At 29.7% G+C, this 21,603-nt stretch overlaps 2 protein-coding genes across 2 annotated transcripts; one reads left to right on the forward strand and one right to left on the reverse strand.

The window, feature by feature from the left end:
* Window positions 1-834: 834 nt before the first annotated feature.
* Window positions 835-3,131, forward strand: LOC130800224 (uncharacterized). Its single transcript, XM_057663668.1, has 2 exons — window positions 835-1,531; window positions 2,598-3,131. The coding sequence occupies exons 1-2, from the start codon at window positions 1,019-1,021 to the stop codon at window positions 2,661-2,663; spliced, it is 579 nt and encodes a 192-aa protein (XP_057519651.1). The 5' UTR covers window positions 835-1,018; the 3' UTR covers window positions 2,664-3,131.
* Window positions 3,132-11,090: 7,959 nt separating this feature from the next.
* On the reverse strand, window positions 11,091-19,684 carry LOC130800225 (fimbrin-2). The gene is made up of 14 exons (XM_057663669.1): window positions 19,433-19,684; window positions 19,167-19,337; window positions 17,883-18,124; window positions 17,612-17,783; window positions 16,919-16,957; window positions 16,727-16,795; window positions 16,514-16,630; window positions 15,441-15,652; window positions 14,916-15,071; window positions 14,569-14,768; window positions 14,284-14,441; window positions 13,127-13,223; window positions 12,016-12,107; window positions 11,091-11,619 (listed from the first exon to the last, which is right to left on the reverse strand). The coding sequence occupies exons 1-14, from the start codon at window positions 19,517-19,519 to the stop codon at window positions 11,449-11,451; spliced, it is 1,983 nt and encodes a 660-aa protein (XP_057519652.1). The 5' UTR covers window positions 19,520-19,684; the 3' UTR covers window positions 11,091-11,448.
* Between the last annotated feature and the right edge of the window lie 1,919 nt (window positions 19,685-21,603).

Genomic DNA, 21,603 nt, shown 5'->3' on the forward strand with positions numbered 1-21,603 from the left:
CATTCATTTCCATATTAATCTATATAAAATATTAAATATTTTTCAACCTTTTATTCTCAAACCATGCATTCTCATATAGTCATATTGCAACATATTTTCTTCCATAAATAGGGTGTTTCATTAGGCAAAAATATTTTCTCCCTTATTTGATTTGTCAAATAAATGATTTAAAATGAAAATTCCAATATTTTTTGAAAGGGTCTTCTTACAAAATGTCCCATAGTATTCGTTAGTAAAGATAAAATCAATTATCAAAACCAATCTCAATCCATTTTTCATATTTTATACTTACACCACTTTCACGTACTATATTAAAAATAACTCAAATTTAACCTGAACTCATATCTAAACCAATAATAACACTCATAAAAAATTGATAATCACTAAAATATTAACTAACTTACTTAATAATAACTGATTTTTTACTTTAAATTGTTGATTCCACGATAATTAACCTGAATTAAGACCATATAAGACTTTTCGTTATTCCATTTATTCAATTTTCATAAAGAGTTATGCAATTAATTTCAAGGTCAAGTGTTTTGAGTCGGTTCAAGATCAAATCTTGTGCATTAATTTTTACATAATTGTAAATTTATTTTTTAAGTCGAATCAAATTGAATTCGATTATAAAATCTAATAAATATTAGGTCATCGAGTTTACTTTAAACAGTAATCGTACTCCATAATCTATATGGTCAATGTACATATCATCACCCACAATAGGACACGTATCAAAAATCAGTAGGCTGACATGGTAGATATTGTTAAACGCGTCGTATAGGATTAGACAAATTATATAAGGGCCCACATTCATTTCCAAAAATTGATCATTCTCTTACTCCTCTCTGTACATTTGCTGGCAATTCTCTCTCTTTCTATCTCCTCTTTTTCTCCTTCTCTTTTCCCTGTTTTTTGACAAATCATTCCTCTGTTTTTTCTTTCCTCTCTAAATTTTCTTAAACCCTAAAAGAACCCATTTCTTCTATGAACAAATCATAAAAAACCCATTAAAAATATGTCAAACAAACATTGTTATTATTATTATTATTATTATTATTATTTAATAATATGGGTTTTTATGATAATCATTGTAAAATCAGAAACTAGTTCAAAATCAATATACCAAGTATTAGAATCAAAGGGTTTACCATCTGGATTATTCCCAAAAGGGATTTCAAATTTTACAATTGATGATGATGGGAATTTTAGGGTTTATTTAAATGAAGCTTGTGAAGCTAAATTTGAGAGTGAAATTCATTATGAAAAAGATGTTTCTGGGCAAATTAGTTTTGGGCAGATCGGAAATTTAACAGGAATTGAAGCTCAAGATCTGTTTTTATGGTTTCCAGTTAAAGGAATTAGGGTTGATATTCCAAGTTCTGGTGTTATTTATTTTGATGTGGGTGTTGTTCATAAACAATTCTCTGTTTCTTTATTTGACACTCCAAGAGATTGTGTTGCTACTACTCGTCCTATCGCTATTGGGAATTTTGATTTTTCCTCCATTGTTGTTGATCTCCTTGTTAAGGTATGTTTTCTTTTATACTTCCTCATATTTTTAGGCAGTTCAATGCGTTTGTTGGATTATTTTTATCTAGAGTTATATACAAATTAAAATTAAAAAAGTGTGATATTATGAAAATATACGATGACATAAATAAAATACAAGATCTCACCTGACTATGTTTTTTTCTCGTATAAAAGCCGCAATATGTAAAACATTGAGAATAATGAATAATGCTAAGTTGGTTTGGGTGCGAGTAATAAAATCGGAAAGAGTATTTGTTTCATAATTTGTCTATAAATTCTTACCTTAGTTTGCGTAATGCAGCAAATTCAAAAAAAATGTAGTAATTTTATGGTTTAAGACTTTAAGTAAAATTAATCCATTTGTAATTGTAACAATATGTTTTTGAATTTGTTACAATAGGTAAGTTAAACTAAATTGAATTTATATATATATATATATATATATATATATATATATATATATATATATATATATATATATATATATATATATATATATATATATATATTGTGTCAAATTCAAAAGAATGGATAGATATAGAAAAAAATATTTGTGGGGATATAATCGAGTTTGATTATTATGAACATGTTTGGGTTAAAGTTTTAGTCGAGATAGTTTCTTTATTGTTTGAATCAAAAGTGTTTTAAGTTAGAGTTAATAGGTAAGACGTATTAAATACTTCTATTAGTCAATTTATGTTTGAATTTACTATGAGGTGAAAATTAAAGTGAATGCTTTTTGCATATGGAAAAGCTTGTTAATTTTGAAGGACGGATAGAGTCTAGAAAATCATGTATTTATGGGGATTTGATTGACTTTGATTATTGCCAGAATGTTCGATTAAGTTTTTAATTGAGATGTGTTCTTAAACTTCTCAACCTAATGCCCAAACTAATGATTGGTACCCAACATATAAGAGTATTAAATACTATACTTATATGTGATTAGTCTTTTTTTTTTTTACTTTAAGTAGGAAAAGTCTTTTTTTTTTTTTTTTACTTTAAGTAGGAAATATTAGATTGATTGTATATTCTAATTAAAATATTTTTTACATTTTTTGCAGAAATTAGATGGAATTCTACAATATAGTTTGAATTGGTGGAAGAACGATGAAGCAGAAGTTATATAGATCCATTTCATTGAACTTAGAGGAACAAATTCATTTAGTTTCAAATCATGTACATTGTGCATCTTAGATGGTTCTTGATCTTCTTTGTTTAAATCAATTTTGGCCGCCTGAACAAATATGAATTATCGAGTAAATATTGGGAAGAATTCAGTTATAAAGAACTCAAAAAATCACAATGATTTGTATTTCTTATTGAACAAATATGATTGAAGAAAGAGGAGACTAAAATGTCGATTAATGTCATTAGCCTTATAAAGTATATAACATATACTGAATTTTGGCCAAAATACTCTATCATTGTAGTGTCAATATTTACTCCTTGAGAAAATAAACTATATACATGAATTTTACTTATAGTAAGGATATTCATAATGATAGTAATACAAATAAATATTCAGTTTATTTCATTTTGATCGTTGTGTGAAATTTTATTAATGTTACCAATAAATAAAGATTTATTGTTGGATATATTGTTTCCTTTTGTATATTGTCTTGATTTTGTGCTACAAATACGACCCATATTTTACTGGAGTCTTTGGTTTCTGAGTGTTAAAATTGTGCTAGATTTTACAAATTTCTTGTTAATTTTAAATTGATCTCTTGAATATAAAAATATAAATTAATGTGATGTAAAGTTATTGATTCGATTCTCATTCAAATCTCATTTCAAGTAGAATAGTGAGCATTAAATCATTTTATATCAGTAATTAAGTGTTTCACTTTCTACATTGAAGGTGTTTTATACTACATCGCACTTTCATTTCAAAGGCTATAATATAAAAAGGTAAGTAATTGATAAAAATGAATCTTTTGTTGCTTTGTTCCTGTGACCCACTTTCTAGATTATTAAGCAGATCATTCAAGAATTGTATTCTTCTCACCAACATTTACATAAATATGAAGTGATATTAAAACTATTTACATATTAAAATTTGATTATCATATTTTCTACTATCAATAATCATATTATTCCTATAATATCTCTTTTTTTTTCTATAAATTCATGATATATTTTTTTACTTTTTACTCTATCTTTTCCATGAATTCTACTATATTTTTCTTTCTAATTCATCTCATAGGTTTTGATACATTATTTTTGTAATAACCCACACTGTAATTTTTTAATTCACACCCACACATTTAATTTATTTTTTCATCTTATTTAGGTATATTTTTCATTTCTCTGTTAAATACACATTTTTACTCTTTCTTTGGTTCTTGCAGTTTAAGATTTATACTTGAAGCAAATATGAAACAAAGAAAGTATTATCAAGAGGACTTACTCTCTATCCCACTAAATTTGTTCGGCTTTTCTCTTTTGTCCCTCAAATTTATCGCTTTTTTATTTTTGACCATGAATCACATTCTATCTTTAATCTTAGTTTTTCATCACATTCCCACGTTTCTACCATCATCATCATCGTATCCAGTGTATTCGGTCTATAGGAACTATAATCGGGATGTGGAGAGGAAAGGAAGGCGGCAATCCATACCCATAAAAAAAGATGCGGTCAAAGAGTCTCTCAACTCGAAAAAATCCTGAAAAAGAGGCATTTCTCTAATTTCCGTCATAATATTTTTTTATTCTAATTTGTCTTGGTTTTCCGCTATATACTTGTTAGACAAATTTGATGGGAGAGATGATATGTACAACAATGAGAATAATTGTTAGAGGGCAAGGATTGGTTAAATGGAGACGCAATTACTTCATAAAGATGTGACCTTTTCCATTGATTGAAGATTCTATATAAGACTTTGGTATACAACGCAAGTTGTGGAGTTGTCAATTAATGCCTGGAATTCACTTTGTGTGCTTATCTTCCTCACATGATAAGCACAATACACAAAGAAATGATCTTGTCTTAGCTGTTTATTCATTCATTCTTCTTCCATTTATGGCCAATTATATTCACTTTGGATTGTACTTTGAGACTTTGGGTTACTCTACCTAGTACTATACTAAAGTTTTCCCACTTTTCCGCACATTTTGAGTAATTTATTTATTTATTTATTTATTTTAGGAAAAATTACCTATAATAATCCAATATTTTTATGATTTTCTACAATAATCCTATCTAGTGATTAATCATGAATAATCTCAACTTTAGAGAACATTTTCTTAGAGTAAACCTGATAATCGAATAACTTGTTGTAGTAAGTTTTATTTTAAAAAAAAGATAAATTAAAATAAAATGTTGAAAAAAATGTAAAGATATTTTTAAAAATAAATTTTGATTTTGTTTTATCATTCAGAATTTTTTATATAGACTATCAAATATTTCTCTAATTTAACATTAATTTTCAGTTTACCTTTTGTAAATAACCTACTATAGCAGGTTCATTGGGTTACTCGAGTTTACTTTAGGCAAATATCCCCTAAAGTTAGAATTATTCGTGGTTAATCAATGGGTGAAATTAGTGTAGAAAAATCATAAAATGATTGGATTATTCTAGGTAATTTTCTTATTTATATGTGGTTATTTTTTTAGTAGCTACTAGTTAGAGTGTTTAAAAAATGCAATTCAATTGAAATGATTTACCGAATTCATTCCGCTTTTCTAATGGTAGGTTAGAAATTAAAAATTGATAAATTATGGTATCGAGAACTATAATTTATTATTTTTGGTTTGATTAATGAGTTTAATAAAAAAATTTATAAGACTTTTTGTAGACCGGTTTTATATGGACTTCGTCTTATTGAGCCATGATGTGGTTGGACATTTTAAATACTAATTTTGCATTTGATGGTAGCATGGTTTAACATGTCAGATTACATGTTGATGTTTAACGATCCAAAATTATAGTTACTTGTATTATTTAATATCCAAAAAACACAAGTATTAAGTAATAAACACCACCACTTATGTATACAACCCTTAGGATGTAAATAAGAAGTTCAAAGTAGAATTATTTGGTGAAAAAGTATAAATTACATTATTAATTAAATAATTAGCATTAAAATCATAATATTTGGTGAAAAAGTATAAATTACATTATTAATTAAATAATATGCATTAAAATCATAATATTTGGTGAACAAGTGTACGTACTAAAAAGCAAAAATTATGAGAATTAATACTCTAGTGTATTTTTGGTTGAAAAATCTCTTGGCTATCTTGATGGTTATACTTATCCAACTTCAATCATTTCATTTTCTTTATAAAATTCATTCTAATGTATTACTATTTGGAAATGTGGTATTAGGTGGTAATGGAAATTTGTAAACAAAATAACTTTTTTGTAATCAAAGTTTCATTAGTATGGGAATAATATGAAACTTTTTATGAAAATTTATATTGTAAATCATTCCCATTACGAACATTTAATACCACTAACCAAGCGGACTGTAAGAGTATAAGTCAATTTCCTAAATAAAATTATGTTGTCAATAATTATGAAATTATAGTTAACTAGCTAGTATAGACACCCGTGCAATGCACGAATTTTTAAATACGTTAATATTTTAATGAACTTTTGTGATTATAAAATAGCTTGTTAATAAAGAGTTTATAGGTTTTGAAATACTTCTTTACACACAACATTCTCAATACGATGACATATTTCACTATCCTTGTCGCATATGAGAATTCTTAGTCATTTCCTGAAAGTCACTCTAGAAATGGCGACGTAAAATTGTTAGAAAAAAACGGCAATTATAGTAGTATAACAATTTAAATGACTAATTTTAGGTCATTTCAGTTTTTAAAAAAAATCGTTGGAAAGAAGGACAATTATGTACTTCCAAAAATTTCTAAAATCGCAGTATACTTTTATACGCAATGTAATTCTGCAGTGTAATGTTATATGCAATGTAATATTAATTATAATAAAATAAATGTAATTTATTCTGCAGTATAATTTTCTTTGTAGTGTAATTTCAGTATTTTTATCAGACAATATATATTTTATCATACAATACATATTGTTCTTTACATTTTTATTTAATAGTGTAACTGGAATAATTATGATTTATTACATTCATTAATGCATAAGTTTTATCAAAACTACAAATCTGTAAATATGGTAAGTATAAAAATGTAAATTAGGAAAGTTTCATTAATACGTCCAATTAAAAAAAGACAAATAACATACTTCCAATAAAATTGACTTTTGCTACTATACAACAAAATTAATACTCCCTCCTATTCATCTTAAGTGTCCCATTTACTTTATGCACTTTATCCAATGCACTTATTTAATTCTTAATATATCGGATTATGTATAATTAAAAATTATAAAAAGTTGATATTAATAATCTTTACATCAAAACGAATCAAATAAGATCCCACATGACTATGTTTTTAACTTATGAATTAATAATAAAATGCAATTTAAGAGTGATAAATAAATAGTATCTCAAAAGTAAATGGAACACCTAAGGCGAATAGAAGGAAGTAGTATTTATAATTATGATTTAATGAACAAGCGAGTACTAAAAACCAAAAAAGTATATAGTCAATAATTAATTATCCTAAAGGTACAGCTTCAATGATCATGACCTATAAAATTTTAGAATTTATTTTGCTTATAAGGACCTCTATTAATAATTAACTTTATGCTAAAAACAAAAATATTCCTATTTTGAATTATTAATTTTCTTGGTTATATGCAAATGTACATAGGTTATGGATGTTTTTTTTCCGATTCTTACACTTCGGAACCCTTTTTATTATATCGTCATCCTTTTTTTAAAAAATTAATAAAATGCACTTAAATTTATTTTCAATTATAAAATCGACCATTATTATTACTAAACTAAATTTATTAATAATAATTAAATTAAAATAAAAATATTAATTAAAAAAATAATTTTTTAAAATCGGAAAATAAATCTATTCATACGTTTTGTGTTGAAATTTGATATATGATCACTCTTTTGGCCAAAACTTTTGATAGGAAAATTATATTACTGCAATGTTTTCGGCATTAGAACCTAGACTTTAAGATCTTTCCAATGATGTATTACATACCCAATTCCGATAATCGAGCGAGAAATGATGATCGTTTAAAATTTGCTTGTGCTGAAATTTGATATAAATATTTATTCTTTTGGGCATAACTTTTTATAGAAAATTGTATTAACGTAAGGTTTGAACCATTAGAATCTAGACTTCAAGAACTTTCCAAAGACATATTATATGCCCAATTCTGACAATCAAATGAGAAATGATGATCGTTTAAAGTTTGCGGTGATGTCTAACAATCAGTCGCGCGCGATCGAATCGCGGTATGGTCGTGTACAACACGCGACCGGATCGTGGTGTAGTCGCGCATTTTGCGTGACCATACCGCGGTCCGGTCGCGTGCGACTAGATGTCAAAAATTCTTGCAAACTTTAGTTTGTTGTCATTTCGTCATTTCTCGCTTGGTTGTTGAAATTGGGCATATAATATGTCGTTGGAAAGCACTCGAAGTTTAGTTTCTAATTACACAAACCTTGCATAAATACGACGTTTCCATAAAAAGTTATGCCCAAAAGATTGAACATGTATCAAATTTCAGCACAAACAAATTTTAAACAATTGTCATTTCTCGCTCGGCTATCGGAATTCGGCATATAATGTATCATTGGAAAGATCTTGAAGTCTAAGTTCTAATGCTGCAAATATTGCAATTATATAATTTTTCTATTAAAAGTTATAGCAAAAAAAGTGAACATGTATCAAATTTCAACACACATTTTTTTTAAATTAACGATCGTTATCGATGCTTACCGAATCATTTTGGTGATTATTTTCATTTGCCACAGTAATTCGACTTTTAGTTTTAGCTTGTTTTAGTTCAATGAGTATTCGGAAAGAGTTTTTAGAGAGATGTTGGAAATTAAAGGTTTAAAAGGTAATCAGAGCTAATCTTAGAAGTTCAATATATAAGGGGTGACGACAAAATGAAAAGGGTTGCGAAGTATAATAATACCTTTTTTTTTCTCCACAAGACAAGATTTGTGTTGCAAAATCTATTTCCGGAACATTATTATTAAGGATTGGATTTATTAATAATACCTAAAAACAAATCAAATTTATTGAAATCAAAATTGAAATCAAGTTTTGTTTCAATTTAAGCATTTACTTTTTTTCTAAATAAGCATCGGAGCTCAATATATTTTCACTGCTCTATCTCACCCCTATTTATTTCCTTCCCTCTTCCTACCATGTCCTCTTTAATAATATAATTGGATTTATTTTAATTCAAAAATAAAAAAGAATTAGATTAATTCTTATAACTTAATTTTACAAGTCACTTGATTATTTTGGAATTTTTTCTTGAAATTTTTTAAAAAAATTTTAAGGACTAAACGGTGGAGGAAATATTTTTCCTTTAAGTTTTAGAGAAAAATATTATACAAAGATTGAAATTTTTTTTACTCTAAATTTCTATTTTGAACTCTAATCAAATCAGACAATAAAAATTTAAAAAAAAAAATTGGAAAAACTTTTCTCACGCAACTAAACACTAATTTAATTGAGCAATTTTTGTATGAAATTGTCTCATGCTTAAAAAAGTTCATTTAAGGAAACCAAAATCATTGAATGAGTATAAATTAAGAATTTTATTATTTAAAGTGTTAATAGCTACATGTGAAATATCGTTTTCCAATGAAACGATCTCAGATAAAGAGTACTTATTCTTATAATTTGTGTTACTTGGCTATTCAACTCGTATATAGAGCGCCTCACATTGAGACTGCCTCGTACAACAATTTAAAAATCATTAATTGTATATTTAACAAAATTCATTTTAATAAATTAGTGTTGGTTAAGCCACATATTTTAGGTGTTTCATCTTGTTAAGCACATAATGATATAAGCTTTTTAGGTTAATATAAATGAATCTTAAGACTTAAATGAGATAGGGAAAAATAATTTTTTTTTCTTTTGTTCCATGTTTTTACAAATAAAGAAGCAAGCAGATAATGTTATTGTTGGATTAATAACAATGATGTGTACCTGCAAATATTGAAGATATTTCCAGATTAGGTGAAGCAACTTCCATGTGCCATGAAGATACATGATTGTGATGGTAGCTTTGAGAGTAATGGCTCATACATTGTGAGCCATTAGATGTACTTTAGCCACCTTGCTCGAAATCAACGGTAGAAGTAAAGCCGAATTTAGAATACTAATAAGTTCGGTACAAATGATTTTAGATATATTTTGTAAAAATTATTTATTGGTTGAATATATTAGGGGATTGAGATAAAAAGTAAAAAATCAATGCTTTTTAAGTTTTGGTCAAAATCTAGTGTTACAATTGACTTTAAAGTTGTTTGTTAATCATAGTCTACCTTTGACCAACCAAAAAGCCAAAAAATTGAAAAATTAAAAGATTAAAGTCAATTAAAAGATAAAAAAAAGACATTTGCCAAACACTTTATAATACAATAATATGGGTCAAACACTTACTGATCAACTCTCTCTACATGTGTGATGAGCCAACTTAATAATTACTCTTATATATAATATATTACAAAATTCAAATGAACTGAGACATAACTTAGACATAATCGATTTTAGATCTTACATGGAAGATTGAATCATATATAGCTTATTAGAGTTTATTTCTTAGGGTGTTGGTCAATTTAGAAAAGTTGTTTGGTCAATTGCAGTAATATGATAGTTGGTTGACTTGGTTTGTGCATTGTGAATGTATAACACCTTCTCTTTTTGTTATAGTTTGTCAAATTAATTTTACTATATTTTAATTTTGGATAATAGTCTATTATTTTTTAAATTGATATTTATATACTTTCTTTTATTTTTTTTTATTTTTAATATTATTCTCAAAATTTAATTATCATGCAATTTTTTTAATATGCATTTAAATATAAAGTGTTATTATCTCTATGAAAAAGTGAGTAATTTTCAAAGTCATGAAATCAGCTTTTTATGACTCTTTTAAGTTGCAATAGATAACAAGAACTTTTGGGTAGTGATTGGAAATTGTTTACTTCATTTAGTTTTAGAAGGAAAGAAAATGTGTAGAAGGTAGAAAGGTTGATGATGGTATGTTCTCGTCTACAATCACAAGGAAAAAAAATCTATTTTTATTTTTATTCATTGAAACCACTTCCTATAGTCTCACAATTTGCGTTATTTTCTATCTCACTGATTTTACATTATTTTTTCTATTTGAAAAAAAGTTTATTATTTTCTTTTAATCTTATTTATTTATTTTAATTTTTTTAAAAATTTCATCCAATCAATTCTATTTTTCTTTTCATTATTAACAAATAGTCACATTTTCCTTAGATGTTAATACGCATATTCTTATCTAAACAGTCTCATCGTGAGACGCGCTTCATACATGAGTTGAATAGCCCAATTAACACAAATTATTATAATATGGACTCCTTAATATAAGATCATCTTACCGAGAAACGGTTTCTCACACGTGTAGTTCTCAGAGATTACTACTTACCACCCTGTCTCAAAGAAGTATTCAATAAAAATTTGATTACATATAACAATAGTATAACTCAAAGAAGCTAGCCCTTTACAAATTACAATATAATCCTGTTAAAGTTTCACAACATAAATTACATTACTGCTGAATATTCACATTTAACTTCTTTTCCCAAAAAATGACTTCACAGAAAAAATGCTCACTTCCTATCATTCTCATGCAATCAAATAATAAGAAAATCAAACCCTTTAATAGAAGAATTGAAGTAACAAAAATAAAGGGGTAAAAGAAACATATCATTAAGGGATGAAGGAACTTGAGTCAAAAGTTCCCAGATACATGCATGAAGTATATCATATTATTGTATAAACCAAATCCACTACTACTCTAATGATGATTCAGATGCAGCATCATCCAGAGTCGAGTTTGATAATGTTTCTGATTGACTTCCATTCTCGCTATCTGAAGAACTCGATGATTTATCATCGACGGGTTGATTCAAGAACCAATACATTATGCTTGCTGTCAAAGTAAGGATCATCTTTTGGTTGACCTGATGAACGAGTAATCGTTAGTCATTCTCGCAATTAACAAAAAAAATACGTTTTGTTCACTAGAAACCAATATCTGAACTTATTTGAGCTTGTTCTTGTTTCGTGTCCAAACTTAATTTTTTTTAGCTAAACACAAGAAAGGATAGAACTTAAACTGAGTAGCTTCTGAGATTCTTAGTAACAAGAAAGTATTCATCAGTCATTCTCGCAATTATCGGAAGTCGTAAAGAAGACTAAGGATAAGTTTTTTTCACTAGAAAACCAATATATCTGATTTTTTATCAACTAAGGATACTTTTCTTAGGTACAAACAAGAAAGGAAACTAAGGGTAATTTCCGAGATCCATTAGTATTTTTTCTTAGCTAAACACAAGACAGTACATAAGTGTTCATACCTCGGTGATGTCTTCAGGAAGTAGAAATATAGAACATCCAAGTTTCCTCGCAATACTGATGATATAGGAGGCATTCATCTTTTTCTCCTCATCTGATGATATATCAAATTTACCGACATTAGCGTGATTGAATTAAGCTGAGATAACATATTTTTGTTTCAGTTACTACATGTCACAGAACTCAGAAGCCACCCATAGTTATTTAGTCAATAGTTTTATGAAGAGAAACTACGACAAATTAAATAGCTCCCACAAATAAAAAGACCGGTTCACTTAAAAGGAAGTGCACAAGATTAAATTAGTCATTTTATGTTGAGTATGGCTCGATAATCACCTCATGGCCATGGGTGTGAGCTTAAGGTTGTGTATGGAGTGGGAAGAAAGAGAACACATGCGTAGACAAAGGTAGAAGCATGGTATGAGTAGTCGGCTTGAACCATTGGGCAAATCACAGAGAGCAAAAGTTCGAGTGCTTCCCCTGCCTGATGTCGCGTGTCTTCTGGACCTTTTGTTTTGTGTGCTCGAACAAGTACAATAGGTGAGCTCGTTCGAGCACTATTCCCCTGTTCGGTTTACGGGATTAAATCTCTCTTATTTCTTCCCAACTATAAATACCCTAAGTGAACTTATTCTTCATAAGCCATTCTTGGGAGCTTCATTCAGGGTTTGAAGAGCCTTTATATGGGATATTTGAGAGCCACAAGCCACTGACTTTAATTGAGATTAAACACTAAAATTTCTTGGAGTTTTGTGAGTGACATTAGAGAATTTCTTAATTGCAATCTATTGTACTCAAACATTCATAAATACAGTTGGCTTCCCCTTGCAGACATCAGAAAGGATAGATATGGCATCAACAAAGCGTAGTAGTAGTAAAAAGAGAAATAATGCAAAGGGTAGAAATCAGTGACTCCCATCTAGGCAGGTTTAGAGGTCGATCTAAGCAACTTTATTCTTCTTAGTTCTTAGTAATAATAACAAATAAGTTGTCTCTGATTGACCTTTGGTAGCAAATAACATGACAAGTAGACAACTTCCATATACAGAAAGTGTACTTGAGATATAAACTGTTTTATAACTAGAAATTTTAAAGAAATCTTGAAGTGCTTACCACTTACTCCCTTTGTAACAAGGCTCCAATTTACTACTCTTGGCTGCACTGCACTTAGAAGCTCAAGGAAAAACATGCCATCGGATAAACTCTTATCCTGAAAAGCAGATCATTTAGCATAAGATGTTGCAAATCTAGAACTGTACTTTTTGTGCAAAAAGACACTTCAAATGCATTAAACTTATAAGGAGGAAAAGAGTAAAATCAACTGATAGGCATCAAGCAGCAGTCCAATGTTTCAATGTCAGACTACCTAGCATGTCTGTTGAAGCTTGAACTTTTGTGTACTTTAATTGAACATATTACTTGCAATATGGAGAATGCATGTACCAATGGAAAATGATATTCCATTTTGCAAAGGTGACTAACAGCAATACCATACACCAGCAATTCTAGGATATAGTTCATTTTTTGGTTATTTTTTCTTTATGTACAAATAAAGTGAAGTGAAAATAGGCCCTACAGAGAGGCAAAATTCCAAACCTTGATAATCTAACCCCTATTGATAAACCAGCTTGATTGGTCCTTGAACAATTATAGCTTGGTAAAACTACCTAACTTGGCAGTTTGGCTTGCTAGAAAGGGCAAATAATTAGGAGCTCAACCCTAAAAGAGTAACTGTACATGTTTAATGATTCATTTCCCAATTATACTGAATCCTTTTCTGGGAGTAATAGGAACTTTTAATAACCTATCTGTTTGCGTAGGTGTAATTGCGGAAACTTACACTTGACCCAACTCACTAAACAATCCTACGGCGAAGCTAAGGGAGATAACCGGAAGTGATTTCCAAAAGTATGACTTAGCTCAAGCTCCACTCGAGTCTTCAATAAGTTGGGTCAAGGGGGACCAACAGTAGAGTAGAAACAACTAATAATTCCTCACATTCACAAATATTAACATCATGAAGAACAATATTATAAAAACACTTGTAAGTCGTTAAACTTTTTTTGTGGGTGAATACTGAGTATTTATCCACAACAAGAACAACAAATGAATTGGAGATCATAAGCCACTTAAAATTATTATTGACTAAAGAATTGCTTGTGCTCAATCTCACTTGGTTTAACATCACATGTTCTAAAGTCTCACCAGAATCTAGAAATGTGATGAAGTTGTGTTCATATCAATTTTACAGAATGCATGGATTCATGTACCTTAAAACTGCTCATACGTGACTGGCCTCTGGAGTTTTTCACCAGATTGTTAGCCCATTCTAGAATATCACCATCATTGATTTCCTTGCCATGAGAATGGAATCTTAAATTTCTTAAAAGTTGCATCATGTTGCATCGCATCAATTGCCACAAATAAGCTGGAAAAAAAAAATCAAATTTTGCAAGTTTAATAAAACCATAAACTCAACAGCATGAATGCACGCACATCAAAAAATAATGTTAAAACACTTAAGGACACTGCACCATTAAACAATGACCACATACCTAAAATCAACTTCTTATTTCCTTGTACGATATCATTTCCAGCAATATTGACCAAGGAGAACTTCAATTGCTTCCCCAACTTTATTGCTTGATTGCAGTTCTCGACTTTCTTGAATGGCATCTTGATTGGAGGCTTGCTAGCAATCTTCCAATTGACAATTCCAGGTGAGATCTTGTCCAAAGTCTCCAAGAGTATCCATCTACATGCAAGAAAAACTCATGTATGGTATTATTCAAATTAATAAAGCAATTACATGAAACATGAAAATCTTTCAAGCTGCCTAATTTAGTGTTGTCGGTTATTCAGTTCTGAAAGAAAAATTGATTGTGATATGAATTATACGCACCCGTCTCTTAGATCTTCAAATACATTGTCAATGGATGTTGAATTACCAAGACTATTTAACCAAAAGCGAAAAGCTCTTTCTTCCCGCGAGACCTGAGCATCATCTGGTGAAACTTCGAGAAAAGATATGTCTTTCACCTGGGTAGAGAGTCCATTCCTACAATACAAACAGTAGATAGTTCACATGTATGCACTATGCACTATGTAGTATGTAGACTTAATCAACCCCCATCATAAGGATAAGAAAGATCTAAATAAAGATTTTTGTAACTTGATGCCAGCAACCATAAGGCATCACTCTGTAAGCAACAATATACTACACGATAGAAGCTTGGACCTCCATCTGCATCTTTCACCAAACACATTGCAAATTTCACTTAATCCATAAAATATGAAAGTATAAAGGTTTTTAGCTTATATAAAAAGAAATAATAAAATGTAAGAGACATGCAATGATGTACTAGAAACATAAAGAGAAGGAAAGAGGTGTTTGAAACTTGTATATAGTAGACGGATCATTTCTTACCTATGCTGAAAAATGTGTGCGACAAAGGCAAGGTTGAGATTTGGTGAACCTTCCACTATGTCCTTCGCTGTCAAGTATCTCTTACATCCCATCTTATCAGCATGTTCAAGTACTAATTTAGCTCTTTGAAGCGGATCCTTAGCTTTCAATGTCTGGGGATTAATGTGTTCTGGCGCAAGGACGTTTAAGAGGTGAGCATAAGCTTCTGCATCCTACATAAGGAATTCACATTTTCTTAGTAACTCCAAACACAAGCTATCATGTCCAATCCAAGAGAAAGAAGGTAAAGATATCTACAATACTGTCTCATTCCTGTACATCCTACTATTATACTACAGAATTCAACTGCAAGAAATTAAAAGTATACCCATGATGCAGACATGCAGTTTTATGAGAGAATGGCAGTATTATTACTGCAACACTTCTGTAATGACTTAAAGTGCATCAAGGACTTGTAGTGTAAAGAAGAAAATCTTGACAAAATTGCATTAATCTGAGGATTATGCAAAAAATTACATAAAACTCGCTGGTCAGTAATATTTTCTTCAATGGAATGAGAAACTACATGAGTGAAGTTAAAGGTTATGATCATGTACTTATCCAAGTACAGCATTAACACGCATAAAGAAATAATTGAACACTTCACAGTATCATTTTCCATTCAATATTCTCTTCAAGTCAAAATATATTCCATCAGTCCAATTATAGTTGCCTCCAAAACCTTTTTGAATATGAACTTTTTGAAATGTGAATAAAGAATAGGTGTAGAGGAGTATATGCATTATTATCATTGTGTCATTACATGTCCAGACCCTATCCATAGTTTTTCTATAGGCGGGATACACCGGGTAGGATGATGATGATGTCCATCTAAAATGCCAACACAAAGGCATATCAGTATAGTACAATTTTAAAACAATTGTGCAAAACCTCATAAGATGGACAAGGGGTGGAAGAAGTGTCAGCTATTTCTTATTTTTGTGGTTTTCCTTCCTCTTTTTATCAAATAGTGGAATCTAGGAAATACATTGCAATGAAGATCAAAGAGAGGGAATAAAAAAGAAAACATTTACCTTTATGTCAGAGGAGAAGTTAGTGATGACTTTCCTGTAGCCAGCCTTTTTTAGCTGGAAGTTCATCCATCTCAACAAGATCTTTTCTGGTGGAAGACTCATCAACTCTTCTGCATCCTAAGAGTTTGAGACAGACACCAAGTAACTCACCAATTAGATAGATATTGACATAGAAGATCAATACAGAAAGAATTCAGCAATAAGAGATCTTACCTCACTGCTATCCACTAACTCAACCAACTGAGGTGTTTTCTTCAAGTTCAGGTCCGCCAAAAGTTGTATCTACAAATGAAAAACCCATACTAAGTACACTTATATGCATTAATCATCAAATACGGCTACAGAACTCCTCAATTGAAGTGAAGAAATAATCTACAGACAGACGATAGTAAGTTAGGAAGATACCTTTATAATTTGTGCAATTAATCCCAGCACAAGATGGCGCTGTAACCAAACCAATTGTGAAGTCAGTATCTCTTGTCAAAATATTAGAGCAATCAATGAATTTAAGATATGAACATTCATGAAATCTGTCACATGTGAGAAGAACAAAATAAGAAAAAGGAACCAAACTACCCAAGGGATCGCAATGTTTCAGTGTCACATGATTTGCTAATTTTCTTGGGAATTATGAATCGAAAAAAGTGAATTATGGTCAGTTCAAGCTATTTTTGGGCCATTTTAAGTGAATCACGAATTCAAACATCAAATTAGCAGAGCATCATGTTACACTGGTATGTTTGCATCATTTGTCCTGCTTACCTTATTATTTTTCATCCTTTTACAAGCATGTTTATGTATTACATACAGTTACATGCATAACTTTTTCACCCAATCTGATTGCTGCATGAGACACTAAATTTTGCCTCATCTGTGTAGGCCATCACAGAAAATTCTGATTTCTGAGATTTGCTTTATTTAAAATGATATGTCAAACTTTCCCTAAATTCATCAATCTCATACCCATGACTATTACTTGTTGTGGCTTATAGCTATCAGCAATTACTTCCAGCAACTATTGTAACATACAGGACCATCCTTAGAATTTTGAGTGAAACTAGCAAGGTTAAGAATCATTTAAACACGAATTAGTCTTACCCTTCCTTCAATGAAGTCTTGTGTACCAATATTAACCAATGTACACCCTATAGCCTTAGCTGAATTAAAGCATAGAGTATGGTTTTCATTTCTCTCCCATGGATTAAGCATTCTCTTCATGTTAATCGCACGTTCATCAATTGTCCCAGGAACCGCAACATTGATAAGTTTACTGCATAAATTGCCAAGCTAAGTTGGATAACTTGCCTAGGTATATAAGCCAAACAAAACTAGAGCATTGCAATTAAATGGCAAGGGAAAGAGTATTGACCAGAGAAGAACTCCATCCTTTACGATCTCAAACAAATCATTAGTTGAGGGATCAATGGGAAGGTACTGCTTCAAGAATTTGTCTTCTCCAAGATAATTGTTGATATGTGATACATAAGAAGCTTTCTCCGACTCGCTTATTGTGTGAAGCAATGTTGTAGTAGCGGCTTTAAGAAAGGCTGACGAATTCTTTGCTGGACTTCCCATTTTTGAACTTGCATGTGTGTGCAGCTTCAAATACACCTGTAACATCCATAAAGTTCTTCCTATGTAACTCCACATCTTTAACACTCTTTAATTTCTCCATGAATTATAACCATGAGAAGGGTAAAAAGCATATATTTACCCCTTAATCTCGAGGAAGTCGTATTTAACAACAATTAAACAAATGCCAAGCCACTAACAGCCTTAGTGGTTTACAATTTATGTTTCTTGTTATCAATTCGCAAATCAATATAGGTAGTTAAAATTGATTTCTCCTGCATTCTCCCTCACTTATATACTTAAATTTGTAAATTCATATCCAATTTTTCCATGAAGTATTTTTTTCCATGAAGTATTACATGTTAGTCTCCATGATTGCCACTCGCTCTCCTCTAATATGATTAGTGAAAAGCTAGAAGAAATTAGTCTTTTGCTTTTACTGTTTACGCCTATATCCAGTTGCAAAGAGATAGCTTTATCATCAATCTCAGCTCAATCAAGCTAGCATCAAATGATACATTTTACCATACTAATAACTAATACAAGGACAAATTCATCATAGATATTGGAGTGTTTTCGTACTAAAACATTTGATTATTACGCTTTTATATATATATTCTTCTAAAAAAAGAAAAAGTCATTCAATTATATAGCGTTACTTCTAAAAAATCAATGATCACAGAAACTTGTACAGTAAACAGCTTAATTTAATCCGCTAACCAATTTAATTTACACTTCAGACATCTGGATATCCGCCATCAACAAACATTTTTCCGATCAATCATCTCGAACAATAAACAACAACAACAAATCATCAACTTACATACCCTACGAAAAAGCTCAAAATCAACCTGATCATTCAAATTTTGATTAGTACTAGTAAGAAACAAATCACCACCATGTTTAAGAAAGTTCCTCTAAGAAATAAATGATCAATTAAACTTGAACAATAAACAGCTAAAATCAATCCACTAGCCGCAAAGAGATTTTCATTTCACATATCATAATATCCGTCAGTAACAAAGATTTTTCCGATGAATCATCTCAAACAATAAGAAAACAAAATCTTAAACTTACTTACCCTAAGAAAAAGCTCAAAATCAACTTGATCATTCAAATTCTCGTAATTACTCTTGAGAAACGAATCTCTTTCCTCTTCAGTTAAATTTTCTCCAACAACTTTGAGTTTCGACATCTTCGCTGGCAAATCGGCTAGAGTAAGAGGTCCACTTTCTCTCCTCATTGTATGAAACTGCATTCCAAAAACCAGAAAATTTCAATCTCGGCCAAGCGACTTTCATCAACAACAAAAAAAAAATCAAAAAGACAAAATGATAGAATTGAGACCTGTGATTTCAAGCTGCGAAGCTCGACTTGAGTGAACTGATTTTGAAGCCATGGATCTGAAACAAGAATTCCGATGTATCCAGCCATTGATTGATTGAATGTAAAGTGTTACGGATATGATGGAGTAGTATGTTTCTCTCTCTTGAGTACAATGCTTGGGGTAGAGTGAGAGAGGAAGGGAGTAGGCCGAAGGAGAGCTGTCAGAGCAAATAGAAGTATGCTTTTTTTGGAATTCAAAATAATGACTGTTTTGTTCTATATTCCCTCCCTTTACCGTTGGTAGGAGGACTTCTATTTTTTTTTTTTTTTACTATTCCAATAGGAAATTTTTTATCAAACAATTTTAAATATTTCCTCCGTTCCAATTTATTCAAAACAACAAAAATACTATTATTTATTTATCTCTTTTAATTTGTAATTAATTTTTAATTTATAAGTTAAAATATAGTTAAATGTGATTTTATTTGATTTGTCTCGATGTAAAGATTATTAATATCAAATTTTTATATTTTTTATTATACATAATTATAGATATAAAGAATTGAATTAGTGTATTGGACCACGTAAAAAACAAACATTACAAGTATTTCACAACCAAGGAATTATCTCTTTGTGCACAACATTATCGATTTAACTATATTTTTGGTTATTTTCATTGATAACTCTAGAGTTTAGGTAAACATATGTCTCGAAAAATTTTGATAACTCTCGAGATATTCGTATTGGTCTTTGTTGATTGTCGTTGTATTTTCACGGAAAATTTTGACTTATCACATTTTGTTAGAGTAATTTTCAGAATGAATATTTTATGTCTGATATTTAAGTCTAATATGATAGTGGCTTTAAAATATAATTTCTCAATTAATTTATAATCAACTAATAGTCTAATACACATTCCACGTAATTAATGAATCTTTCTAGATAGCATTATAAGAGCAGAAATGTTAAGAGAAAGTTTGTAATTAGAAAGATTTGATCTTCAACAATGAATACTCATGATTCCATCCAACATAGCCATCAGATTTGGAAATTCCATCAAAACTTAGGTAAAAATTTTCCCAATAAAGAAATAACTTTTACCAAATACTTCACTAATAACTGATTTATCAAATAATATTTTTAATTAGTTAAATTAGCCAATAACTTTAACAAACAATATTTTGTCAAACAAACAACTTTAATAATATTCACCATTGTATTTATATATCTTTTGTTATTAATAACTAAAAAGTACTCCATAATAATCTATAATCATAAAAATAATTCAAATAAGATTCTACTCGATTATTTTTTCCTAAACTCATTATACATAAAATAAACTTAAATATTATAAATGATATATAAACACCTATAGGAAAAAATTATATAATATAGCTATAACACCATCATAATATTACAGCGTAAGTATATGATGGCTAAACACGTGAAAGTAATCAAATAAAAGCTTATTACGTGACGCATTTACAAATTAAACCAAGCACTGCATGTGGCCAGTGGCTGGGAAGAGCCTACTTCTTTTTTCGAAGGTAGGTATCCTTTAATTTTACAGTCTCTTTGGCAGGTGGTAATGAGAATTAAAAATAAGTATATTTTTAGTTGAAAAATTTTCTTGGTTATCTTAATGGTCTTGCTTGTCCAACATCAATTATTTTATTTTCTTCATAAAATTCATTCTAATGCATTACCATTGGAAGACGTGGTATTAAATGGTAATGAAAATTTATAAACAAAAAATTTTTTTTGTGATCAAAGTTTCATTATCATGGGAATGATTTAAAATTTTTAATGAAATTTTAAACTATAAATGATTCTCATTACCACCATTTAATACCACTAATCAAACGGACTGTTAGGATTTAATTTGTCATTCCATTAGTGTGGCCCACCATGAATTATTTCTACTTTTTTTCAAAAAGTTTGAAAGACAGTGATAACCCAACGGCTACTTTGTTTTAATTCTTCAAAGATAATTAGTCCTCTTTTTCTCGATTAATCCTTTATTTTTTTATTTTTATATTGTAGTCTGTAGGATAGTCCTAGGATAAGAGAAGATTAGATGAAAATCAAATTGATAAATAGTATGATGACACAAGTCGTCCTCATCATTGTAACTACTATATTTCACTTATATAAGCTATCAATATCAAAGAGGATAAAAGAGGTTGCAGCTA

This window comes from Amaranthus tricolor, chromosome 14 (assembly GCF_026212465.1).
Source record: "Amaranthus tricolor cultivar Red isolate AtriRed21 chromosome 14, ASM2621246v1, whole genome shotgun sequence".
In the NCBI taxonomy this organism is placed as follows: domain Eukaryota; kingdom Viridiplantae; phylum Streptophyta; class Magnoliopsida; order Caryophyllales; family Amaranthaceae; genus Amaranthus; species Amaranthus tricolor.

Bases quoted from the DNA above. Each gene is read 5' to 3' on its own strand.
- LOC130800224 (XM_057663668.1), top strand. From the start codon at position 1,019: ATGTCAAACAAACATTGTTATTATTATTATTATTATTATTATTATTTA. The intron at 1,532-2,597 runs GTATGTTTTCTT...CATTTTTTGCAG, and splicing joins TTGTTGATCTCCTTGTTAAG to AAATTAGATGGAATTCTACA.
- LOC130800225 (XM_057663669.1), bottom strand. From the start codon at position 19,519: ATGGCTGGATACATCGGAATTCTTGTTTCAGATCCATGGCTTCAAAAT. The intron at 16,958-17,611 runs GTAAGACTAATT...GTTTGGTTACAG, and splicing joins AAGACTTCATTGAAGGAAGG to CGCCATCTTGTGCTGGGATT. The intron at 11,620-12,015 runs GTATGAACACTT...CTCGTTCATCAG, and splicing joins TTCCTGAAGACATCACCGAG to GTCAACCAAAAGATGATCCT.